This window comes from Hyperoodon ampullatus, assembly GCF_949752795.1.
Source record: "Hyperoodon ampullatus genome assembly, chromosome: 1".
NCBI classification, from domain to species: Eukaryota; Metazoa; Chordata; class Mammalia; order Artiodactyla; family Ziphiidae; genus Hyperoodon; species Hyperoodon ampullatus.
This window is the reverse complement of record NC_136914.1, coordinates 203,776,184-203,797,862: the sequence shown is the minus strand read 5'-3', so window position 1 is coordinate 203,797,862 and position 21,679 is coordinate 203,776,184. Positions and strand designations below refer to the sequence as shown.

The following is a 21,679-nucleotide window of genomic DNA, read 5'->3' as shown; positions in this document are numbered from 1 at the left end:
CTGTTTATACTTTTCCTTGGAAACTTGGTGAGCTCTGCCTGCTTCCATTTTAGTACCATACAGTCTGCATCATTGGATGGAGTTAATGAGATCAGCATTACTGTAGTTTCACTGAGGAGAAGCATGCTGCTTGGAGTTCAGAGTTTAGGTTTTGGCATCAGACAGGGTTTGAACTCCTGCTCTGCCATGTGTTTGCTCTATGACTGGCAGCTGCTTAACCTCTGACCTTCATGCCCCCATATGGAAAACAGGGGTAAAAATAGTACCTGCCTCTATTAAAGGTAAGGATTGAATTAGCAAGGGGCCCAGCACATAGCAACTCCCAATGATAGCAGCTGCCATTGTTGTTATTTTAAGTGTTGATAGGTTCAGAAAGGAGGGGAGAAGTTGGTCCTACCTTGGATTTGAGAGTAAAAAGACACGCTTGAAGCATTATTTTCATTCTTTGAGCCCAGGGCCTGGCCCCAGAGGAGACAGAACCTAGACTCAGAATATTCTGTAGAGTTAAGAACACAGGCTCTGGAGCCAGAATGCCTGGTTTTGTGTCCCAGCTCTGCCAGCTGTGTGGTCTTGGGCAAGTCCTAACTTCCCTGTGCCTCAGTTTCCTCATCTGTGAAATGGGTATAACAATAGCTCTTCACCAGGTTGCTTGAGGCTTGAATATGTGTTAATACGTGTGAAGTGTCTGGTGCAGGAAACACTAAGGGTTAAGCCTCTTCTATTATGAGTAAGAGGCAGCACCGTGGATGTCTAGCAGAGGTCCACCGTGGAGGTCCCCCAGCAGAAGGGACCACTGGCTTTGGCATTTGCCCTCCTGCAGGAGAGACTCCTCTCAACCAGAGGGGGAAGGCAGAGGGTGCACCATCTCCTAGTTGCCAGTCAGCCTCCCAATAACCTGGGCAGGTGGTCTTGTCCCCCTTTTAAAGACCAGGAGAGGTAGGTTCAGGAACCTGCCCAAGGTCACCTAGCCAGGTAGATGCGGGATTTGAAGCTGGTCCTTCTGATCCAAACCTCTTTCCACTGAAGTCTGTTCCCTCCTAAGCTAAGACCCAAGGGATCCACAGGTGAACAGGACTGGGCTCTGGAGACCTCTAGCAGGAGGTTCCACAGGCTGAGAGAGGGACTGCCCCAAGAGAGCCCCCCACTGCGGTTTCTAGAAGGAACCCATTGGTCACCAGGGATTCTTAATTGGGTAAAGGGTCCCTTTACAGGGTGTGACTAATATCCCCTTAATCTCTCTTTGTCTGAATTTGGTCTTTAATAAGGTGTATTTGTTTTAAAGCAAAACCTGCCCATAGGTTCTGGCTACTATAAAAAGTTAGTCTACCCTCCTCGTTTTATAGAGGAAGTAACTAGGAGAGGGCCTGCCGCCTGCCCAAGGTGAGGGGCTGGGCAGAACCTGGCTTCCTGCTCATCACATTCCCACCAAACCCTGGAATGAGGCGGAGGTGTGAGGAGGGCCACGGTGAAGCAGAGAGCAGGTCTGTAAAGCCTCTGGTGCCTCGTCTTCCCACAGGATGAACGCCCAGTAGGACAGAGAGCAGGGCCAGGCTCTCTCTTGACCCCCGGCCTGCCCTGCTCACCAGCCACAGAGGGAGAAGGGTAGAGACAAAGCAGACGGCAGCAGCCTTCACACCTCTCCCGGAGGCTTTCATTTCTCTTAAGCGATTGCTGGTCTCCGGTCTCCGGCCCCACGGAGGTCACAGCTGAATTGAGAAAGCAGGATGCTCTCAGTGATTCATTGATGAATGCAGGGCAGGATGGGTTGTGATCCACAAGCAGTGGGAGTCAAATAGAAGGGGCTGGGGGCGGGGGGGGTGGTACTAGTCAAGATGGGAGGGGCTGGAGATGCGTCCTGGAGGATGGAAGGGGTTGCGATGAGCAGAGGGGTGGGCGGACGCCCCTGGTAGAAGGGCCGGGCCTGAGCAAGGACTTGGAGTCTGGGATGTGATTGAGAAGTCTGAGGGAAGAAGAGATGTCTAGCCTGGCAGAAGTGAAGGGCTAGGGAAGGGGAGGGCAGGAGATGTGTCTGGAAAGGGAACCTGGGAGAGTGTATCAGCAAGACATTTCCTTTTTTTTATATATATAAATTTATTTTATTTTATTTTTGGCTGCATTTGGTCTCCGTTGCTGCGTGGGCTTTCTCTAGTTGCGGCGAGTGGGGGGCTACTCCTCGTTGTGGTGCACGGGCTTCTCATTGCGGTGGCTTCTCTTGTTGCGGAGCATGGGCTCTAGACGCGTGGTCTTCAGTAGTTGCGGCACGCGGGCTCAGTAGTTGTGGCTTGCAGGCTCAGTAGTTGCCACGCAAGGGCTCAAGAGCGCAGGCTTAGTAGTTGTGGCGCACGGGCTTAGTTGCTCCGCGGCACGTGGGATCCTCCCAGACCAGGGCTCGAACCCATGTCCCCTGCATTGGCAGGCGGATTCTTAACCACTGCGCCAAGGAAGTCCCAGCAAGACTTTTTCAAAGCTTTCTTTTCTGCCCAAGCCATCCATCCTCAGGGAGAAAGGCCCAGACTGCTTAGAGAACACGGCCAAGACATTACTGGCACCCTCCAACGGCCGAAAGTGAACATGTCTTGTGAAGGCATTGTCTTCTGGCACATCTCACCCGCGTTGGTGTTTTTAAATAATTTTTGTTTTCGTGGCTCTGGGTCCTCAGCCTGATGTCACCCTGGAGTTCAAAGCCAACTAATTGGAAGTGAAAGGAGGCTGATTGATTTGGCTGCTCCACAGCCAGCCAATGTGGCAGCAATGTGATGGAGAAAGTGTGTGTCTGTGCCACGACTCCCCTGGCACTGACCTACTGGCTTGCACACACAAAGCAGGGGCGAGGGAGGTGAGGGCTCCCCGAATCCTGGAATCAGGTATCTCACTCCCGGGAAGGAGGCAGCTAGCTGGTATGTGGCCTTGATTCCCTCTGCCCTGCTTGCTTAACTTCTTTCTGCTCCCTCATTCCTATCACCCGACCTCTCCTGCTGGGGTAATGGGAAGATGGTCTGGAAGGGGACAGCATGGGCAAAGGCCCGGAGGTATGCTGAGAGTCCTGAACCTGCTTGTTGAAGTGCAGATTCCCAGGCCCTGCCCAGACCGACTGAATGAGCATCTCTGGGGGTGGCGGCCAGGAACACCAGGCAGTTTTGATGGGCTCCCCAGGGATCCTGAGATAGAGGCGGGGTTGAATTTGGGATGGGTCGTCCACGTGGGTTGATGGCAGTGTTCAGGGTAGGCAGGCAGTGAGGAGGCCGCAGGATCAGACCCCCAGGATGGAGTGTGACTAGAAGGGGCTGCTCCTGGAGGGTGCATTTAGTTGTGCCCCAAGTTGGGGGTGGGGGGCAGAACCAATATGGGAAGGGGAGCGCAGTTAGAGGACAGAGAACACCGGCCCGGCATTCGGGGCCTTGGAGAATGGCTGTCCACTGGGCCTGCCCAGCCACTAGCTTCCCTTCTGCCCTCATCAGGAGACTGTGACGAGACCCCCGTCTGCCTTTTATTTCCACAAGGTTTTCCTCTTCAGAGGAGGAGACACCCACATTGTGGTCCAGCAAAGAAATGCTTCCCACCACGGCCCTCAGCCAGAAAATAACTTGTTCCCCACTTGGGCTTTTTGACTTATAAACATGTGACAAAAGAGGCAACATTTCCAGTAACAACAAGGCCAATGGAAAAACAGAGATTTGGGGGAAATGTGCATTATTTATTGTGTTAGCACCTTTTTCTGATCTAAAGTTACTTTGTTTAGAAATAGAAATGTGGCGTGTGTAACTCAGTTGGCTTGTGACATTTTTATAATTGGTCAGTTTTGAAATGTGACGGCAAAGAAAAATTTTCCAAAGTTTCAGTGAAACTTAGAAGTTTGCGGGGGGGAAAAGTGTTTTTCCCCAACTCTTTCTGCTTTGCCCTCGGGATCTTGTCATTGCCACGTGTGACCCAAGCAGCTGGTATGAAGATGGATTTTCTTAATGTTAGAACTGGATTCTTGTACCAAGAAAACTGGGCCATGTTAGAAAGTCCCTTCACTTCCCTGTGCTCAGAAGGAAGAGCCACCACCTCTTCGAGATGCTTCCTCCCAATGTTGCATCTGGCCACCGGATGCCGTGTTGTAGAAAAAGGCCTCCCGCAGGTGTCTGGGAGCTGCCTTTCCTGTTAGCCAGGGTCTCCCCCTGGGCCCTGGACCACCTTAGGCTCCCTGAGTGTTGGGTCAGGGTCAGACTGGGTACATAACTGTTCCCGGAAGGAAGTTGAGGCCCTTGCAAAGCTGTGATGACAGGCTGGTGATAAGAGGCCAAATTAGGACTATCTTTGTTGGCAATAGCCACCCCCCACCCCGGGGTGGGGGGAACCTTGCAAACATGGCAGATTTTAACATCTCTTGTCCCTGATCTATCTGGGTGGGGCCGTTTCTCCTGGTCTGTCACCTCTTGGCCATATACCGTCCCTCCCTGGAGCCTAGTGGCTCTGAGAGCCCTCTGTCACTTCCTCATTTGCGTTTGGTCACAAGGTTCTAAGTAAGAGGGCCCTTTCCCCATCTTCCTTAGTGACCTCGGTTTCTCTCTCTGCTCTAAGCCCGGGGCTCAGTTGACACTAGTGGCAGCTCTGCCAGGAGTGAGGGTATGGCCAAACTGATAAGAAGCAAGTTTCCGAATGGATGCTGGTACCAGACTCTGCTGGGATTAGGTGGTTCCTGCCAGACCTAGAGCTGACTCACTGGCACTGGCCGTGGCTGTCATGTAGATTTGTTCAGTGAACATCTTAGTACCTCCTCTGTGCCAGGGCCTGTGGTCCAAGCCTAGGGATACCAAGGTGGATACAGTGAGGTCCACGTCCTCAGGACTCTCAGTTGGGTCAGGGAGGTGGGAAAGTAAACAGCAGTTATGATGTGATGTCCAAGTGCTACCATGGCGGAGGCGCAGCGGGTGGGATGTAAGGGAGCCTCCCCAGGGGAGGCATAGATATGCCTGTGGGTGGGGTGCCGAGTGAGACCTTCTACCCCCGGTTCCCGGAGGTTTTAAATGAATCAGCCCGGAGAAGAGGGAAAGCAGCCTGCAGAGGCATCTGGTCAGTCTTAGCGTTGGCTGTGCAAACGTGTCACATCCTCTAAACCGGGCTGGGGCACGTCCTCCGCATCCCCCAGGTACCTGCTGGGCAGTGCTGTTTCAGAGAAACCACTGCAGATGGTCACTCGTTCACTAAAGTTGTTGAAGCTTAAAAAGTTCTAATTATAAAATTAATACATGTGCCTGGGTTGGAGAGGACTTGCCCCAAAGGTCGCCTCTGACCTGTTTCTTATTGTTAGGAGGACTCTGGCTTCCACTGGTCTCCTAGGGGACACATGCCCTGCCTGTAACAGGAGGGCATGAATCCTGATTCCATACAGCTGCAGGGCCGTGGCCCACCCAGCCAGGTGCCTGGCATTCAGAAGTGTTAATAAGTATCTGACAACAGACGGGTCTCCATTGGGGAAATCTTCATCCAGTGGGTCTCCCTCGTGGTTGATGATTGACCGGGATTGACAGGACAGAGAGAGAGCAGCCCTTTCAAGGCACCGGTAAAGGCCAGGGGGATGCAGAAAAGTGGTCCCAGCTTCTCACACTTGTGCAGCGAGCCAGGACAGGGCCCTCTGAGCACCGGCCTCCTTCCGGGCTTCTCCCCGGGGTGGAAGCTCAGTATTAGCCAGAGTCCCTGAGCTGTGGTGCCAAAGGGTTAACTTCATGCTCCCCAGAGAGCTCGCACACTCCTGACCCTCCCCTGTCCTCCAGGCCCTCCCAGCTGCGGCCTCCTGGGCATAGCTCAGTCACGTGAGAGCCAGATGTGGGGATTTCCCAAGCAGTGATATATATGTGTATGTGTGTGTGTGAGCGTGCACGCACGCACACACACACACACTGCTCTGTTTACGTGGCATCCGAGAGCTCAGGGGATTGGTCCAAACGCACGCAGAGCAGGAGCGGGATGGGGGTGAGGAGAGGCCCCAGGCTCCAGCCACACACCCTGGGAGGCTGCGCCGAGCCCTGCTGAGCCGTGCTCCCACCAGACAGCATAGATAAGCCAGTTGTTTTTGCTCAGACTCCCATTTCCTGCAGCATCCATCTTGCCATAGACCATATTGCTTATGGATAAAATTTTTTTAAATCTCTTTGAAGGGCTTTACCACAGATGCTGGAAGCCCGCAGCCTTCCAGGGATGTTCTGCCGGGCTTGGGGGCCTGCCTGTGAGTTACTCTGCACAGCACCAGCTAGGCTCAGGGCCTTTCCTGGCCTGAGGATGCCCGTATGTACCTCAGGCCACCCCAGCCAAAACCTAGACTAGAGGAAATACAGGGCCCTGGGGGCCAAGAAGGCCCTGGAGCAGTGGTATCAGCTGGACCTCAGTTTCCCCGTGAAACCCTTGGGACTGAGGGCATTGAGTGTGTGTCCTTCCAACAACCACCATGGACCTTCTGGGTACCACCTACTGTGTTCGGTGTGCTGTGAGGATGCTGACAGGGTTAAGACCCTGAAGGAACTTCAGATCTGATTGGAGAGACTCATAACCAATTTTGATTAAGCGCCTACTATGTGCCAGACACTTGCTAGGATGACAACACTATCCAGACATTCTGGAGCCAGTTGACACAGAGACCAGTTGAACAATACAGAGACCCTGCCCAGGGCAAGATAAGGGCAGCCTGCAAACCTTGAAAAGGGGGTCACCCTCAACCTCAGTTCACAAGTGAACTCTGCCCCTGGCCCCTGCCCCCCTCATCCCCACCCCCATCCTCCTCTGGCAGTGTCCAGCCAGGTGTCAGCTGAAGTATTGTGAGCCCTGCTCCGAAGGTGGGGTCCAGTTACAGATGCGAGGCCTCCAGGTCTCAGCCCTGCTGCATCCCCCCTTCCCACCGTGAGCCCGCACCCGGGGCCCTGCCTGCTATGTTTGGCTGCAGCCTGCTTTGCGGTGGGGTCTTGGCAGCCTGGGGCAATGAGGATACACTTGAGTGGCAGCCCTGCCGGCACCAGGCAGGTGGGTGAGGGAGCCATGCAGCCTCCCCCAAACCTACATGACCCCCGAAGCAGTCAGGAGCGCCTGGGAGAGTGTCTCTGACTGTAAATATCTGTGCCCCGTCCTGATTGTAAATATCTGTGCCCCATCCTGATTGTAAATATCTGTGCCCCATCCTGATTGTAAATATCTGTGCCCCGTCCCTAAGGCTGGAGAGTCAGTTGGTCGTAGCCAGGAGCCTCCAGCTGTGGTAGATGCTCGTTAGATAATTGGCGGTTGATTATTGATAATCTGTTAGTGAAAGTCCAGTCTGGGGAAAATAAAACATTGCTTTTTTTGTGGCCCTGGGGTGGGATTGTCAGTCCTGGGTCCATTGCTGTTGACTCCATCTCTCAGGGCTCTTGTGGAGACTGAGCCAGGGGAGGGGGTGGACTGGCGGGCTGGGGGCTGGAGACCCAGCAGCTGCTTACTTCATCCTGCACCACTGGCCTCTGTTTCTGCTGCTGCCGCTGCCTCATCCTCACGGGCTTTGGCGGGGGGAGCTGGTGGGTGGGGGAATAGGAGGGGGGATACTCCAGTAAGTGGGGGAGGACCACCAAGGCAGCCACCCCAGGGAAGGGGGTGGCTGGGATCCGGGAACTCTGAACGGTGTTGAGTTTGAATCTTCTGTGCACACCAGCACCCCGGCATGGGGAGAGGTGAGAGCCTGAGAGCGGAGGGGGAGGCCACCACCCCAGGGGCTACTATGGGGTCAGGCAGCAGCTGTGTGAGCACAGGCTCAGAGCCCTGCTGGCCTCCCCACACAGTGCCCCTCTGTCCGCCCACAGCACCTGTGTTTAACCAGAAGCTGAGGGGTTTTGAGCAGGGTGGGAGAAGGAGGCAGACCTGCCTGCCAGGGCAGCCCCCCTGGGCAGCTGCGGTGCTCCCGGGGGCAGCCTGGGCCTCTGCCCACACCCACTTGGGCTGGGCTGTCTCTACTGGCCCGCCTTGGCCTAGGTGGGTGTCCTTGGATTTAGTCCCTAAGGGGCTGTGGAGTGGCTCCAGCCCTCACGCACCCCATTCCCCACCTGAACCGGGAGACTGACTGTGCTCTGACTGCATGGCTTAGCGGTCAGAGGGTCAGCGGTGCATTCCTGCCCCGGGTTGGGCTGCCCCGACATGGACTCTGGGTTCTGGGAAAGGCAGCTCCTGGAGAAGAAGGCAGGCCCCTTCCTACTGAGAGTAAAATGAAAGGAGTATGGCTGCATTTACAAAGGGAAGCCCAACAGAAATAAGTGAGCCTCCCTTGGCCAATGGCTGGGGAGGATCCAGAGAATGAAGTCCCCTGTTTTTAGGCCCCTTTGTTCCCCATTCCCAACCAGCTTGCCTGGGCTGGAGTCTGACCCATCACTCCCTTGCTGTGGGGCCTTAGGAAAAAGCTTAACCTTCCTGAGGCTTACCTTCTGCATCTGTAAAATACAGATTGTTATAAGGATTAACCGTTTAGTCAAACGTTTAACCCAGTACCTAGCATGCACGTTAAGAAAGTGGGAACTGGGGGCTTCCCTGGTGGCGCAGTGGTTAAGAATCCACCTGCCAATGCAGGGGACATGGATTCGAGCCCTGGTCCGGGAAGATCCCACATGCCGCGGAGCAACTAAGCCTGTGCACCACAACTGCTGAGCCTGCGCTCTAGAGCCCATGAGCCACAACTAGAGCCCGTGAGCCACAACTACTGAAGCCCTTGCACCTAGAGCCCGTGCTCTGCAACAAGAGAAGCCACCACAATGAGAAGCCCGCGAACGCAACAAAGAGTAGCCCCCGCTCGCCGCAACTAGAGAAAGCCCACGCGCAGCAACAAAGACCCAACGCAGCCAAAAATAATTAATTAATTAATTAAAAGAAAGTGGGAACTGGTATGCTTGTTCTAGCCTCAACCCTGCCACTAACTTGCTGTGTGATCTTAGGCAAACTTCTCCTCTCTGGTCCTAAGTCCCCACATGCTCCTTCCAGCCTTTATTTAGCTCAGAATCCTGTGGCCCAGAACCCTCAGGCCCTGGGCAGGACCAGCTACATGATTTACGGGACCTCTTGTTCATAAATTATTAAAGATTTCAAATTGGGGACAGAGGGTATTAAACCAAGAGCAGGGCCCTGCTAAGTATGGGTCCCTGTGTACCTGTGCAGATCACACCGCCTGAAGCCAGCCCTGCCTTGGAGGCTGTGAGTGTAGAAGGCAGGGCCAGGGGTCTGGGCTGCTGGTGTAGCAGCATTGACCCCTCACCTCCCCAGTCCAAGGGCATGATTTTTTCATGCCGTAGGTATTAATGATGAGCTGGAGGCTGCTGCTCACCCTGGAGCAGGCTGCAGAGAACTGCCCCTGTGGGTAGCAGCTCACACACCTTACAGCAGGACACTCTCCAACTTCCACCCGTGTGACTGTGGACTGGAAGTCGTGTTTTGAGTTATTGCTTCTTCTCTGTCTTGACCATCTTAATTCATGCCATGCTTTTTCCGGATGCCATTTGTATCACTTTCACTGTTGTGCCACTGTTTCTGCTGCTCTGAGCATGATGACCTATTTCAGGCCCTATATATCATGTAGGTCAAGCTGCTACTTCTTTGTGAAGCACCGTTAGCCCTCGAGGGCTCTGGTAAAGATTTGAGCTACTTCATGCCTATGACAGTGCAGTGCCTGCCACAAGGGATGTGCTCTCGTGAAAGAGTAGCTCCTTCTCCTTCTACTGTTAAATAAAATAACAGGGCTAGCAGCTGTCAAGCCCTAATTAGTTGATGACCTGAAAGCAGTGGCTGAGTTCCCTGGTGGCCTAGTCAAAAAGGAAAAGAAACATGTGGAGTCTAGGAAATGTAAGAAATCTAGCCCTATGTAAGGTTCAGTTGTACAAAAAGAGAGAAAAGACTAGAATACAACAGATATTTAGAAACCAGTTCAAGGCTGCAGTGAAGTAAGAACAATAGAATTCCCAAAGAGAGAGAGAGGTCTTGAGTGTTCAAGTACGCTGAGATATTGAAGAATGGAAGGACACAGAGACAACAGGGGGGTATTCATTCCTGGCGGGGGCCCTGCTCCTCCTCCCCTCCCAGGAGCCCAGGGTGGGGGCTGTGTAAGCCGATAAGGCGGGTGACCCTGCCCTGGTCCCCCAGAGCCCTTGGTTTGCTTTCATTCTCCGAGGAGTTTATGCTATTGGCTGTTCTCCTGTCTCTCCCACCTGGGCTTTCAGCCCACTCTGGATTTATTAGTTTGGATGGGTGGAACTTGCTTTACACCAGGGAAGAATTTCTAGAGGCATGGTTTGAGACTACATTTGGGTAAATTGAACCCAATTCTCCCTGCTCTGGAGTTACTCAACATTAAAAGAAACATTACAGAGCAACAGGAGTCCTTCTCCTAACTTAAGTCTATCCAGTTGTTTGTAACATAGTCCTCGGGTGTATATGTGTTTGGGGGGAACGTCCTTAAAGTGAGGGGCCCCTGTAATATTGTTCTTTGATTTCTCATAATCACCTGGACTTGACAAGAGTCAGGTTCAGCACCTAAGTGTCATCAGGACTTGCAGGCACCTGGTTTTCTCTGGGCCTGGATTCTTGCTGGTCCAGCAAGCCAGGAGGAGTGGCTGTGGCAGGAACATGAGTCCTGTGGGATGGCCATGGGAGGGACCCTGTCTCCATGCCTTCCGTCTCCCAGGCACACACTGCTTTAGTCATCAGCTTTGTCCTTGTCACCCACTCCCCTTCTGTGTTGCAGGGGCCCAATTCCTACCCCTCCAAAACCTTTCACAGGCACTAGGCCATTTCACTCTTTTTTTTCTCCCATTGCGGAGCATAGGCTCCGGACATGCAGGCTCAGGAGCCATGGCTCATGGGCCCAGCTGCTCCGCGGCATGTGGGATCCTCCCGGACCGGGGCACGAACCCACAACCCACGTCCCCTGCATCGGCAGGCGGACTCTTAACCACTGCACCACCAAGGAAGCCCCATTTCACTCTTAAAGCAGACCTACAACAAAAAAGACGTGGTAGATATTTTTATCCCCATTTCACAGAAGGAAAGGGGGCTCAGAGATTTGCTCAATGCCCCAGAATCAGTGAGCTAAGTGAGAGAGTAAGTGCAAGAACCAAGATTTTTTAAAAATTCTTGCTCCAGTTCCTCTCTGTCTTATGTGCCTCCCGGACGAACTGTTGGACTTCTTCACTTGAGTTTCCTATATTGAGCGTGTGTTCAAGTGGTTTTCCCTGGAAAGGTGGTCTGTTTCTCTGGAAAGATTTGTTTTGACTGTGGTGTACTTGCATTATGGAGATTAGCAGGTTACTGCTGGAAGAGTCTAGAACATGAAACAAGTATCTTGGAGATCAGTGGGCCCAAAACGCTTGATTTTACAGATGTGGCCCAGAGAAGTCAAGCCATTTGCCCAAGGTCACACAGCCAGTTCTTAGCAAAACCCGTTGTGCAGATTCCCAGTCTCACGCCCCTTGCTTTCCACCAGGCCCCGTGACTCTGCTCTGTAGGACCCTTGGTTCTGTCACCAGAGAGAGGGGGGTAGAGACAGCAGGGAGGGCAGGAAGCAGTTGGTTTGTGTCACTCACAGCTGCTCATTTGGCTGCGCCTGCCTTTTGCTCCTTTGCCCCATCTTTCCTTCTCACCATTTTCCCAGCCCTGAGCCAGCAGCCATGTCTGCCTCCTGGCCAAGGGGCCAGGGTTTGTGAGCCAGGGGGCCACTCCTCTGTTCATCGCAATGAGGTGGAGGGGGGTCCTTCCCGCCCTGGGGGAGGGCTAGCTCGGGTGGGCTGGAGAGAAGGCACTCCAAAGGGGGGAAATTTGGGGTGGGAGCCATGGAACTGGATTAATTCTGCGGATCCAGGGGACTGGGAAATAAATCATGTTTTAAAAAGGCTTTTTTTTTAAAGACAGGCTCGTTTCTGGTCCGCTTCCCATTTTCCTTTGGAAAGAGGGAAGGCCTGCTTATTGGGGGGGAAGGGGGTGGGCATGAGTTCAGCTTGTTCCACATTTAGGAGTGGGGGCTCGGTTTCCAGAGGCCGAGGGATCTTTTCCTGTCTGCCCTCCCTGGCCTGCCCAAATGCCCACACCCCAAAGGCCCAGAAGGGCATCGGACCCTTCAAGATGACTGTTGAAAAAACCAACCAAGCAGCAAAGGCCTCGGGAGCATTTAGTCCACATGGGCCAACAGCCTCCACTTCTCTCCCCTGGGGATTTGGAGCAGTTCCCCTTCTCTGACAACCTCATCTCCCAGCCTTGGGTCTGGCAAACCACTGCCCACAGGCCAAGCCCAGCCCACCATGTGGTTTTTTAAAAATTTATTTAATTAATTTATTTTTGGCTGCGTTGGGTCTCCATTGCTGCGCGCGGGCTTTCTCTAGTTGCGGCAGGAGGGGGCTACTCTTCGTTGGTGTGCGCGGGCTTCTCATTGCGGCGGCTTCTCTTGTTGCGGAGCATGGGTGCATGGGCTTCAGTAGTTGTGGCGCACAGGCTTAGTAGTTGTGGTGCACGGGTTCAGTTGCTCCGCAGCAGCATGTGGGATCTTCCCAGACCAGGGCTTGAACCCGCGTCCCCTGCATTGGCAGGCGGATTCTTAACCACTGCGCCACCAGGGAAGACCCCCACCATGTGGTTTTGTAAGTAAAGTTTTATTGGCACACAGCTCATTCATCCCTCTACGGATTGTAACAGCAGAGGTAAGTAGTCTCGACAGAGACCACGTGGCCCACAAAGCCTAAAATATTGACTCTCTGGCCCTTCACAGGAAGTCCGTCGACCCCTGTTTTAGCAGAACACATCTTCCTGGGTCCTCCAGGCCCAGGCCAAATGAATTCCCTTGGCTCACTGACGGACATTAGCACTTCCCAAAACGTTTCCTTCCAAAGAACCCAAAGCAAAGTGTACAAAGTAACGAAGCCAGCAGAGATGGAGAGAGGTGTGGGCAACCTCTTAGTTGGCTCAGCCCAGGGCTGGGTACGGCCAGATGGTGTTGGGATGGGTCTGGCGTTAGGCCTGCCCAGGGGCGTTAGGATGGCCTTGCTGGGTGGCAGCCACTTGGCCACATTTGGGGCACAGCATCAAGAAGTCATAACCCCAGCAATATCTGGCACCAGACAATGAAGCCCCACATTCTGAACCGAGACCCCCTCACCTCAGCCACAGCAGTTGAAAGCCTCGGAGTGTGTCTGCTTTGTCTCGGCCCTGCCAGGGCATGAAAGCTGGGCCAGCATGGCTCCTGCTGTCCCAAGAGGCTTCTGGCTGCTAGGCCTGGTCAGAGACTCTGGCCACAGGTTGCTTGTCTGTGGGTGTAGTCCCCCAGAGTCCCTTTACCCCCAATTCCAGCTGACCCAGTGTCTGTGGGAAGCATCTCTGTGTGCCAGCATTTTCTTGATGCATCTAGTATTGAAATGCCATCTGGTTCTCGTCCTTGCAACTCCAGGAGCCTGATTTTCCTGCTGCCCCCCAGAGCTGATTGAACCAAGCTCATGGGATATGCCGAGGGAAGCGGTTCAGAGAGGTTAAGTAACTTTATCAAAGGGGCAGAGCCTGGATTTGAATCCAGACAGACTCCAGAGGCCACGCCACACCTCTCCAGCGGATCCCCACTCTGTTGGTTTACAGTGAGCTCTGGAAGGGCCAGGCCTCCCAGGTCTACATGGTGAGCCAGCCTGCAATTGGAAGGTGGCTTGCTGAGCGAGGGAGAGTTAGGTGCTTTAAATGGTGAGTGGCATCAGACTGAGGCCTGAAGCCTGTGTCACCACAAGAGATGAACACTGTACTAGCTGCGTGACCTGGACCAAGTTACTTAACCTCTGGTTCATAGTCTTCACCTGCAAAATGGAAGGAGTTCCTTATCACTGTAGGTTTATTATGAAAAACAGATGAGTTACTATATGTAAGTGCTCAGCACAATGCTTGGTGTACAGTAGATGCTGTATAAATGTTGCTGCTGTGATGATTACCATTACTATCTATCAGGCCGCTCTCCTGGCCAACACCAGGCAAGCAGCCCAAGGGTTTGCCTCTCAGACTTGCATCTCCACGTTTCCTTCTCACTGTAGCCACTGTAGCCAACGCTGTTCTCCTTTGGAGGCAGTGAGCAGTTCAGCAGGGGAAGCACCAGTTGGGGTGTCCCAGACCTGGTTCCATTTCTGGCTCTGCTACTCTGGCCTCATGGGAACTTGGGCCAGTTCCTCCCCTGTCTAAGCTCAGATTCCACCCCTGTAAAATGGGGCAAAAGGTGTGTACCCAGCTCAAGGACCTGGGTGTAAATGAGCCACTGTTCACTGTAGGTAAACTGTCAGCATTACGTGTTGACCCTCTGATATTCTAGAAATGTCCACACCATTGATTAGGCTAAGAGCTTTTTGCCTCGTGATGTTACTGTATCACATCTCATGATCTTAAGTTGTTTTAGGTGCTTTGACATTGTTCCTCCCTCTCGGCAGGAAGACAACTTTTAACCTCATTTCACAGATGAGGAACCTGAGGCCCAGATCACACATGGCTGTCTGAGCCTGGACGAGAGCCCTCGTTTCTTCTGGTCACTAAAGGTCCCCGTTCTTCTGGGTTGGAGTTGGGGTGTGAGACTTTTTTAAATGAGGCTTCCTTCCATTTTGCCAGGCCCTGTCTCTCTTCCTCAATGCTTAGGGCTGGGGTAAGGGCTGGACAAGACATTGAGGCCCAGAGGTGTGGTGGCTGGAGACTGGCCTTGGGCTCCCCAACCTGACGTTTAAGGTTCCAGGCCCAGGCTGCTGAGCGTGCTGGCCTGGTGAGGATCAGGGCCAGCCACCCACATGGCCAGAGAGGAAGGTCCAGGCTGCCTTCTCCAGGGCAGCGATAACCCACGGGCCCTGTTCCAGGCCCGGATCGTGTAGGATTCTCTGTGCTCCAGAGGATTCCTGTGTTTTGCAGACACCTCATTATCCCCGTCCTGGCCAGCAGTGTCCCAGCTCCTCTGTAATCACTCAGGCCCACGCCCAGCAGCACTTCCAGGGCCAGGAAATCACTCGTCTCTCCTCCCCTCCCCTCCCTCCCCTCCCTCCCCTCCCCTCCCTCCTCCTCCCCTCCCTCCTCCTCCCCTCCCTTCCCCTCCCTTCCCCTCCCCTCCCCCGCCTTCCGCCCCAGCGGCCTGACTCCGCGCCTGCAACCACTCGGCCCCGTGGACCTCCTGCCTGCCTAACGGTTCTCTCTTCTCCTCTGATTCTCTTCTCTCCTGCTGCTGCTTGCTCTCGGGGGACTCGGAAGTGTGGCTCTCCAGCTGGGCTGAGTCTCCTAAGAAGAACGTGACAGGTACTGCCTGGTGTGCATGTGAGTGCATGTGTGTGAACATGTGTGTCCCTGGCATGCAGGCCCACGGAGCCAGTGCCCTGTGATGTGTAGCAGCTCTTTGTCAGCATGTTGGCGTCTTCTCGGCCGTCCCCTCTGCCTTCCTTTCAACCCTTTTTAGGTCCCAGATCCAGCCTTGGAGCCCTTTGATGAGTGATGACCACATAGCACAGTGTGTCAGCAAATGCACCCTGGGCCCGGAATGTGTGGGTTTAAATCCCGGCTCTGCCACGTCCTGGTCTCGGGTTACGTAACCTCTCTAGCCTCCCTAAGCGGATGCGGTAGCATCTCACTGGGAGTCTGGTGCACAGAAAGTGCTCAGGTGGTGGTGAGGCTCCCATCACCTTCCACCCCTGTGAGATGGGCCAGCTGAAGACGATTAGTCTCCCTTCAGGCTGTTAACCCGAGGCAGACAGCTGAAGTCTCCAACACCCCAGCTGAGGCAGTGGTGGGTAGGGGGGTGGGGAGTCTTGTAACTGTGATGAAGTCACAGCCCCCATGCCCCAGGGATCCAGAGCTGGGACCTGCCTCTGGTCTCGGGGCTCCTGGACCTTGGGCTTCCTGGGCACCCATAGCCCTCAGGGACGTGGGCTTGTGCTCTGTGTCTGGGCAGAGCTGGGACAGAGGTCAGAGGCTTACCTTTAGCCTTGGTTTTACTGGACAATGGTAGAAAAACCTGGATAGCAGTGTTCTCAGCTGTTAGATGGAGATGGTGTCAGGTAGAGGGAAGGGATTTCCAGAAGGGACTTCTAGAAGCCCCTCCATTTTTGCGAGTGCCACCTGGCCCTCCTTCCCCAGCCCAAACCTGAGAGCAGAGGTGAGGGTCGGGGTTGGGGGACAAAACGGAAAGGTCAGAGGTTGAGGGGAGGGGTTTGGACCAGCCCCTCCCCTCACAGCCGTAGGCAGGAAACAGGAGGTGAACAGCCTGGGCGGGCGGGCAGAGGAGAAGGCAGCAGGCAGAGGACCTCTTGCCTGTCCCAAGCCCCTCGCAGTCATCCTTCTCGTGTTGCCTGTGACGAGGGCCTCGGCCTGAGCTAATCATTGGGCTCCCGTCCCTTTTTTCCCTCTCCCGAGACAGTGAGCCAGAGCCCACTTGGCCCACAACAATACATTTTATTCACCAAACGTATAGCCTGGCTGCCCGAGGGCCTATGGAGAGGCCGGCAGGCTGAGGCTGGCCTGGGAGGAATCAGTTGTGAGAGACTGAAGGGACCTTGGTGGGACACCCAGGGTTTGGGGGGTCATGGAGAGCGTGGGGAGCCTGGGATGGGAGCCACCGTAGGGCTTGGCTTCTCAGGATGAGCCCAGCTGTTTGGAGAGAGAGCCTGAGGGGAGGCCATGTGGGCTGGGCGAAACCGCCAGACCAGGGCCGGAGTCCTGGGCGAGTCGCCACGTCTCTCTGGACCGGCCTTGGTTTCCCCATCTGGAATGTTGGCAAGTTCAGTGAGACTGGAAACTCAGAGGTAAGAGGCTGATGCTGGGGATCCTTGTAGATAAGGGGCCTCAGGCTGCTTGGGCTGGCATCCATCCATAAGTGGGCCCTGGGGGTTCTGATATGGCTCTCCAGCTGGCAAATTCTGGCTGCCTACCGGGAGGTGGGGTCTGAGGAAGGCATGAGAAGGAACGCAGCCATGGCCGCTTCTCCTGGCAACTGTGGTCCTTGCCCTGACCTGCGTGCTGGGGGTTTTTTGTTTTTTTATAAATTTATGTATTTATTTTGGCTGCATTGGGTCTTCATTGCTGCACGCGGGCTTTCTCTAGTTGCGGCAAGTGGGGGCTACTGTTTGTTGAGGTGTACGGGCTTCTCATCGCGTTGGCTTCTCTTGTCGTGGAGCGCAGGCTCTAGGCGCGCGGGCTTCCGTGGTTGTAGCACGCAGCCTCAGTAGCACGGCTTCCGTAGTTGTAGCACGCAGCCTCAATAGCACGGCTTCCGTAGTTGTAGCACGCAGCCTCAATAGCACGGCTTCCGTAGTTGTAGCACGCAGCCTCAGCCTCTCGCGGGCTCTAGAGCGCAGGCTCAGTAATTGTGGCACACGGGCTTAGTTGCTCCGTGGCATGTGGGATCTTCCCGGACCAGGGCTCGAACCCGTGTTCCCTGCACTGGCAGGCAGATTCTTAACCACTGCGCCACCAGGGAAGCCCCTGCATGCTGGTTTTGAGGCTTCAGAGGAACCTAAGCCCTTCCCCTCCTCCCCAAATCTCCCATTTCCTGTTTGCTTTATAAACAGTCTACAGTTTACATAGGGCATTAACCCCATCACCTTATACCATGCTCAGAACAATCCCACAAAGTAGGTACTGTTATTGTTCCTGTTTATGGATGAGGAAGCTAAAGCTCAGAGAGATTAAGTGTCCTCTGCAGGGTCACAGAGCTAATAAGGACAAGGCAGGACTGGACTTCAGACCCTCAGACTCCAGTTTGGTGCTTTTGCATCACGACTCTCAGGCAATTATTGTGTCTAGTGCCATGTCCTATGGCACCAGTCTTGAGGCGTCTGTCTACCCTCATCAGGGAGACTCTTGTCTAAAGCACATGATCTGGTTGGGGAGCAGTGCTCCACAAGAAAATCCAGTGCATGACAGGAGCAAGCACTGTAGCTGAGTGATTGGATGGTTCCTGGAGGGGCAGAGATGGTTGGGTAGAATTGGGGTTGGTAAAGGGGAAGGCATTCCAAGCAGGGAGAACAGCTAAAGCAGAGGCTTGGGCATAAGAACCAGCATAGAAGAGTGTGACTGGCACACAGTGGGTGCTTGCTATATGTGTGTTGGATAAATGAATGTTGCCTGGATCAGAGGAGTTGTGTGTCAGGGAACTTGGGGAGCTCAGGTTGTCAGGAAAGACTGAGCTTGAATTTGGCCTTTCTTCTTTAGGCAGCAGGGACCCAGTGAAGGTGCTGGAGCAGTGGATTGACTTAGCAAAAGCCACATTTAGAAGCCTAAGTTGGCAGCCAGATCAGGCAGGAGCCAGGGGTCCATCCAGTTGGTAGCTAGAGGAATGCAGGTGTGAGGCAAGCGTGGGGCAGGGCTCTGGGGCACTACCAGAGCCCCAGGAGATCCAGCCAGGGGCTCTGAGAAAGGCACAAAGATGAGATGGGTGAGACCCTGACAAAAAGTCCCCTTCCAATCTGGGAGGGACTCTTCTCTCTACAGGGAGTACTCCCCTTCTCCATGCCACTGCCAAATGCTTCCTATCTGAAGACAGGAGGCTCGCTCCACTGCATCTCCCCCTCCCTCGGGCTGACTCCTTCAGCCCCCAATTTTCCAGGCCTTGGCTGGGAGGGGATCCAGAGCAGCCTCTGTGGGATGACATCACCCACCGGCCTGCCTGCCGAGTGGTTTCTCATCTGGATACCTGCTCCCAGCTCACGCCCGTCCGAACAGCCCTGGGCAGGCAACACCCTAAGAGGTAGATGCCAGAGAGCGTGAGCTTGTGCTCGGGGAGGGGAGGGCAGTGAGGAAGACAGAGTGTCTGTCTGTGTGTCCATCTGTCTGTCCCCTAGGCTGTGTGCTACTGCCTGTCTTCTGTGCTCTGGAATGCCTGGAGAACATTTTCTTAACTTTTCTACCTGTGTCCCAGAGTGTCAGACTTCAGAAAGCTCAGGCCAATTTCCAAGGGGTGGCGTGGAGGTGGGAGCAGTATGTGGGTTTTTCCCCTTTGAAATCTTGCCTCAGGTTTCCTTGGCTTGGATTAAAATGACCTGATGTCTCTCCATTCCCCAGCACCCCGCTTATCCTCTCGAGCAGCTTTTGGCCACAAACCCACCACTCCTTGTTTCTCCCTGCCTCTGTTTCCCCAGCTCCCCTTTTTCTCCCTTCCAGAATTTAGTTCTCTAGTTTTCCCAGATTTCGAAGGTGAGGCTCTGCCTGGTTTATCCATGTTGGCTCAGAGCAAGCCGTTAAATCACTGTTCATCTATCTGTCCATTCATTCATTCATTTCACCAACAGTTACAGAGTGCCTACCCCGAGTGGCCACTGTGGTCTGGTCAACAGATGCTACAAGAGTCGAGAAGAAACCCACACTCCAGTCTTTATTAAGCAGCAACTATTTGCCAGATGTGGGGTGGGTAGGATGAGGCAGGGCCCCTCCTCGGGATCAGTGGCTCTCTATAGGCCACAGACAGGGCACAAGTCAGGACACAAGCAGTGGTGTCAGCAGGACACGGGTTCGATCCCAGCTGTGTGACCTTAGGAAAATTGCCTCATGAGCCTTACTTCGTCTGCCTGTGTGTGACATGGGGCTATAACAAGGGCCTACACCAGGGTTGTTCTGAGGATCAGATATGGTCTGCATTAGGTAGTGCTGTCCCGAGTGAGCCCTAATGAAAGCTTGCTATTAATTGTCAGCATCATCTGGGCTCTCAGGATTTGGAAGCTCTCTAACCAGCTGGAGAACTCCTGTCTTCTGTTTGTATCCCGAGTTTTCCTTTCCCACAAACTGGAAAAGGAGCCCCTGGGTCCCACAAGGGCAGGGGTGGCCCTTTTTGTGCTGGGTGCACTCACTGCCAGCCCCCCGGGGACACAGTGGGAGGTAGGCTCTGTCAGCTCCGTGCCCAGCGCTGCCTCTGTGCAGCTAGCAGGGGTAGGCACGGAAGCTGGCCCAATCTGAGTGTAGAGCCGGGCCCGCCCTGCTGCCTAGCTGTGGGTCGCATTTTGGCCTGAAATACAATCTTGGCTTCGGATGGGCTGCCTGGGGCAGTGCCTGTGCACATCCATGTGGCAGGCCTCAGCTGGGACAGGGTCCCTCCTGGGTCCCCAAAGGACTGAGCTGGGGCTGCAGGGTCCACACCACATGGGAGAAAATTGCCAGGGGCAGTGGGTTTCTTTCCCCTCCATCGCCCCCACCCTAGGTTGGATGGAGCCTCCCGCACAGAAAGACCCAAAGATCTAAGCAGCGTTTCACACCCTGGCTGTGTATGAGAACCATGGGAGAGGAGGGTGTGTCTAAAAAATACCTGAGACCAATTCAGTCTGCATCTCTGGGCGTGGGGCTCAGGCATCAGGGTACTTTAGAAGCTCCCCACATCTTGTGGGACCAAGTTGAGGATCATCGTGCTAGGAGAATGGGATGTCTGGAAACAGAAAGCAGAGGCAGTTCTGTCATGGAAAGAGGGATGGGCTTGAACCTAAAACACTCAGTGAATTTGGTTCTCTCCATAGCAACTGTGTGAGCTGGGGCAAGCCTCTTGTCTTCTCTGGGTCTCTGAGGTGTCTTTTGTGAAGTGGGAAGGTAACAAGGTTGTTGTGGGGATAAAATGGGACTCAGGCATGTGGGGAAGGTAGCTGCAGGCTGACGCACCAAGGGGGCCGTGTGGAGCCTGGGGGCCCTCTCAGCCATTTCTATAGCCGGGCTGGTGGCGTGAAGGAGCCCCCAGCCTTTCAGGAGGAGACTGGTAGATGTATAGGGTGATAGACACAGAGTTTAAGAAGTATGCTAGGAATTCCTCTTGCCGGGGAGATGGAGAGGGGCGTCTGGGAAGGCTTCCTGTAGGAGGTGACCAGTGGGTCTCTGGTTCATGGATCCTTTCAGCTCCTAGCCGGCCATGTGTTATCTTAGGTGCTCAGTCCCCACTGCACCCTAGTGATGGTAATAGTGAGGTGCAGAGAGCTTTCAGCAGCACATTCAATGCCGCACAGCCAGTAAGCCGAGATGGGCTCCCAATCTGTCTACCTTCCAGCCTGGCGTTTGCTTAATAAACGTTGCACTGGTCTAGTGGCTAAACAGGACAGAGAAGCTGCTCGCTCCCTGCCCTCTTCCCGCTTAGCCCCACCTTTTGACCCCTCAAGCTCCTGAAACTGCCAGGAGAGGGCAGCTGGTGGCTTCCGGGAGCCTGACCACAAGCCCCAGCAGAGCTTAAAGGCAGAGGGAGGCTGAGTCGGTCTCCATGTGGCCGGAGGGCGGCAGCCAGGCCGGACGATGCCCCGTCGGGAAGCGGGCCTGGGGGCACGGGCCTGAGGCTGGTCCCCGGGGGACCAGGCCCGTGGGCTCAGTGGCCGCGCCTTGGTGAGCCCGAGGGGCAGCAGTGGAGCCGAACTTGAGGAAAAGTTGGCGGGGGGCGGGCTGGGCTCTCCAGCGCCGGCGCTGGGACTTTCTTCTTGGGTTTCAAGTAAACAGTCTCGGCCCTCCTCCCCCTCTCCTGCCTCCACCCCCGGCTCCTCATTCGATGGGTCTCATGTGTTTCTATTTAAGGGCTGCGAGTAAACCCCAGTGATTGGCGGCCTCAAACCCTCTTGACTTCTCGCCTGGGCCCAGCCTGCCGTGGAGCCGTCCTCTCCCGCTCTCTCCCTCTCCCGCCCGAGGGGAGGACTGCTGACTCTCTTTCTCTGGGTTTACAGGGGTTGGGGAGAGGCCCGAGCCCTCCTCCTCGCCTGGCCTTTCCTCT

General features: G+C 54.5%; 1 protein-coding gene across 4 annotated transcripts in view; it reads left to right on the top strand.

Annotated features, from left to right (window-relative positions):
- SH3PXD2A (SH3 and PX domains 2A) overlaps nt 1-21,679 on the top strand; it is a gene marked incomplete at its 5' end in the record, with an annotated part of 237,019 nt that overhangs the window by 163,191 nt on the left and 52,149 nt on the right. For 2 of the 4 annotated variants that reach the window (XM_079715284.1, XM_079715282.1), the window contains one exon: nt 15,217-15,261. The exons of the other annotated variants lie outside the window; for them this stretch is intronic. In XM_079715284.1, the coding sequence (XP_079571410.1) occupies nt 15,217-15,261 (45 nt within the window). The remainder of the gene's footprint in view (nt 1-15,216; nt 15,262-21,679) is intronic. 4 annotated transcript variants of the gene reach the window in all.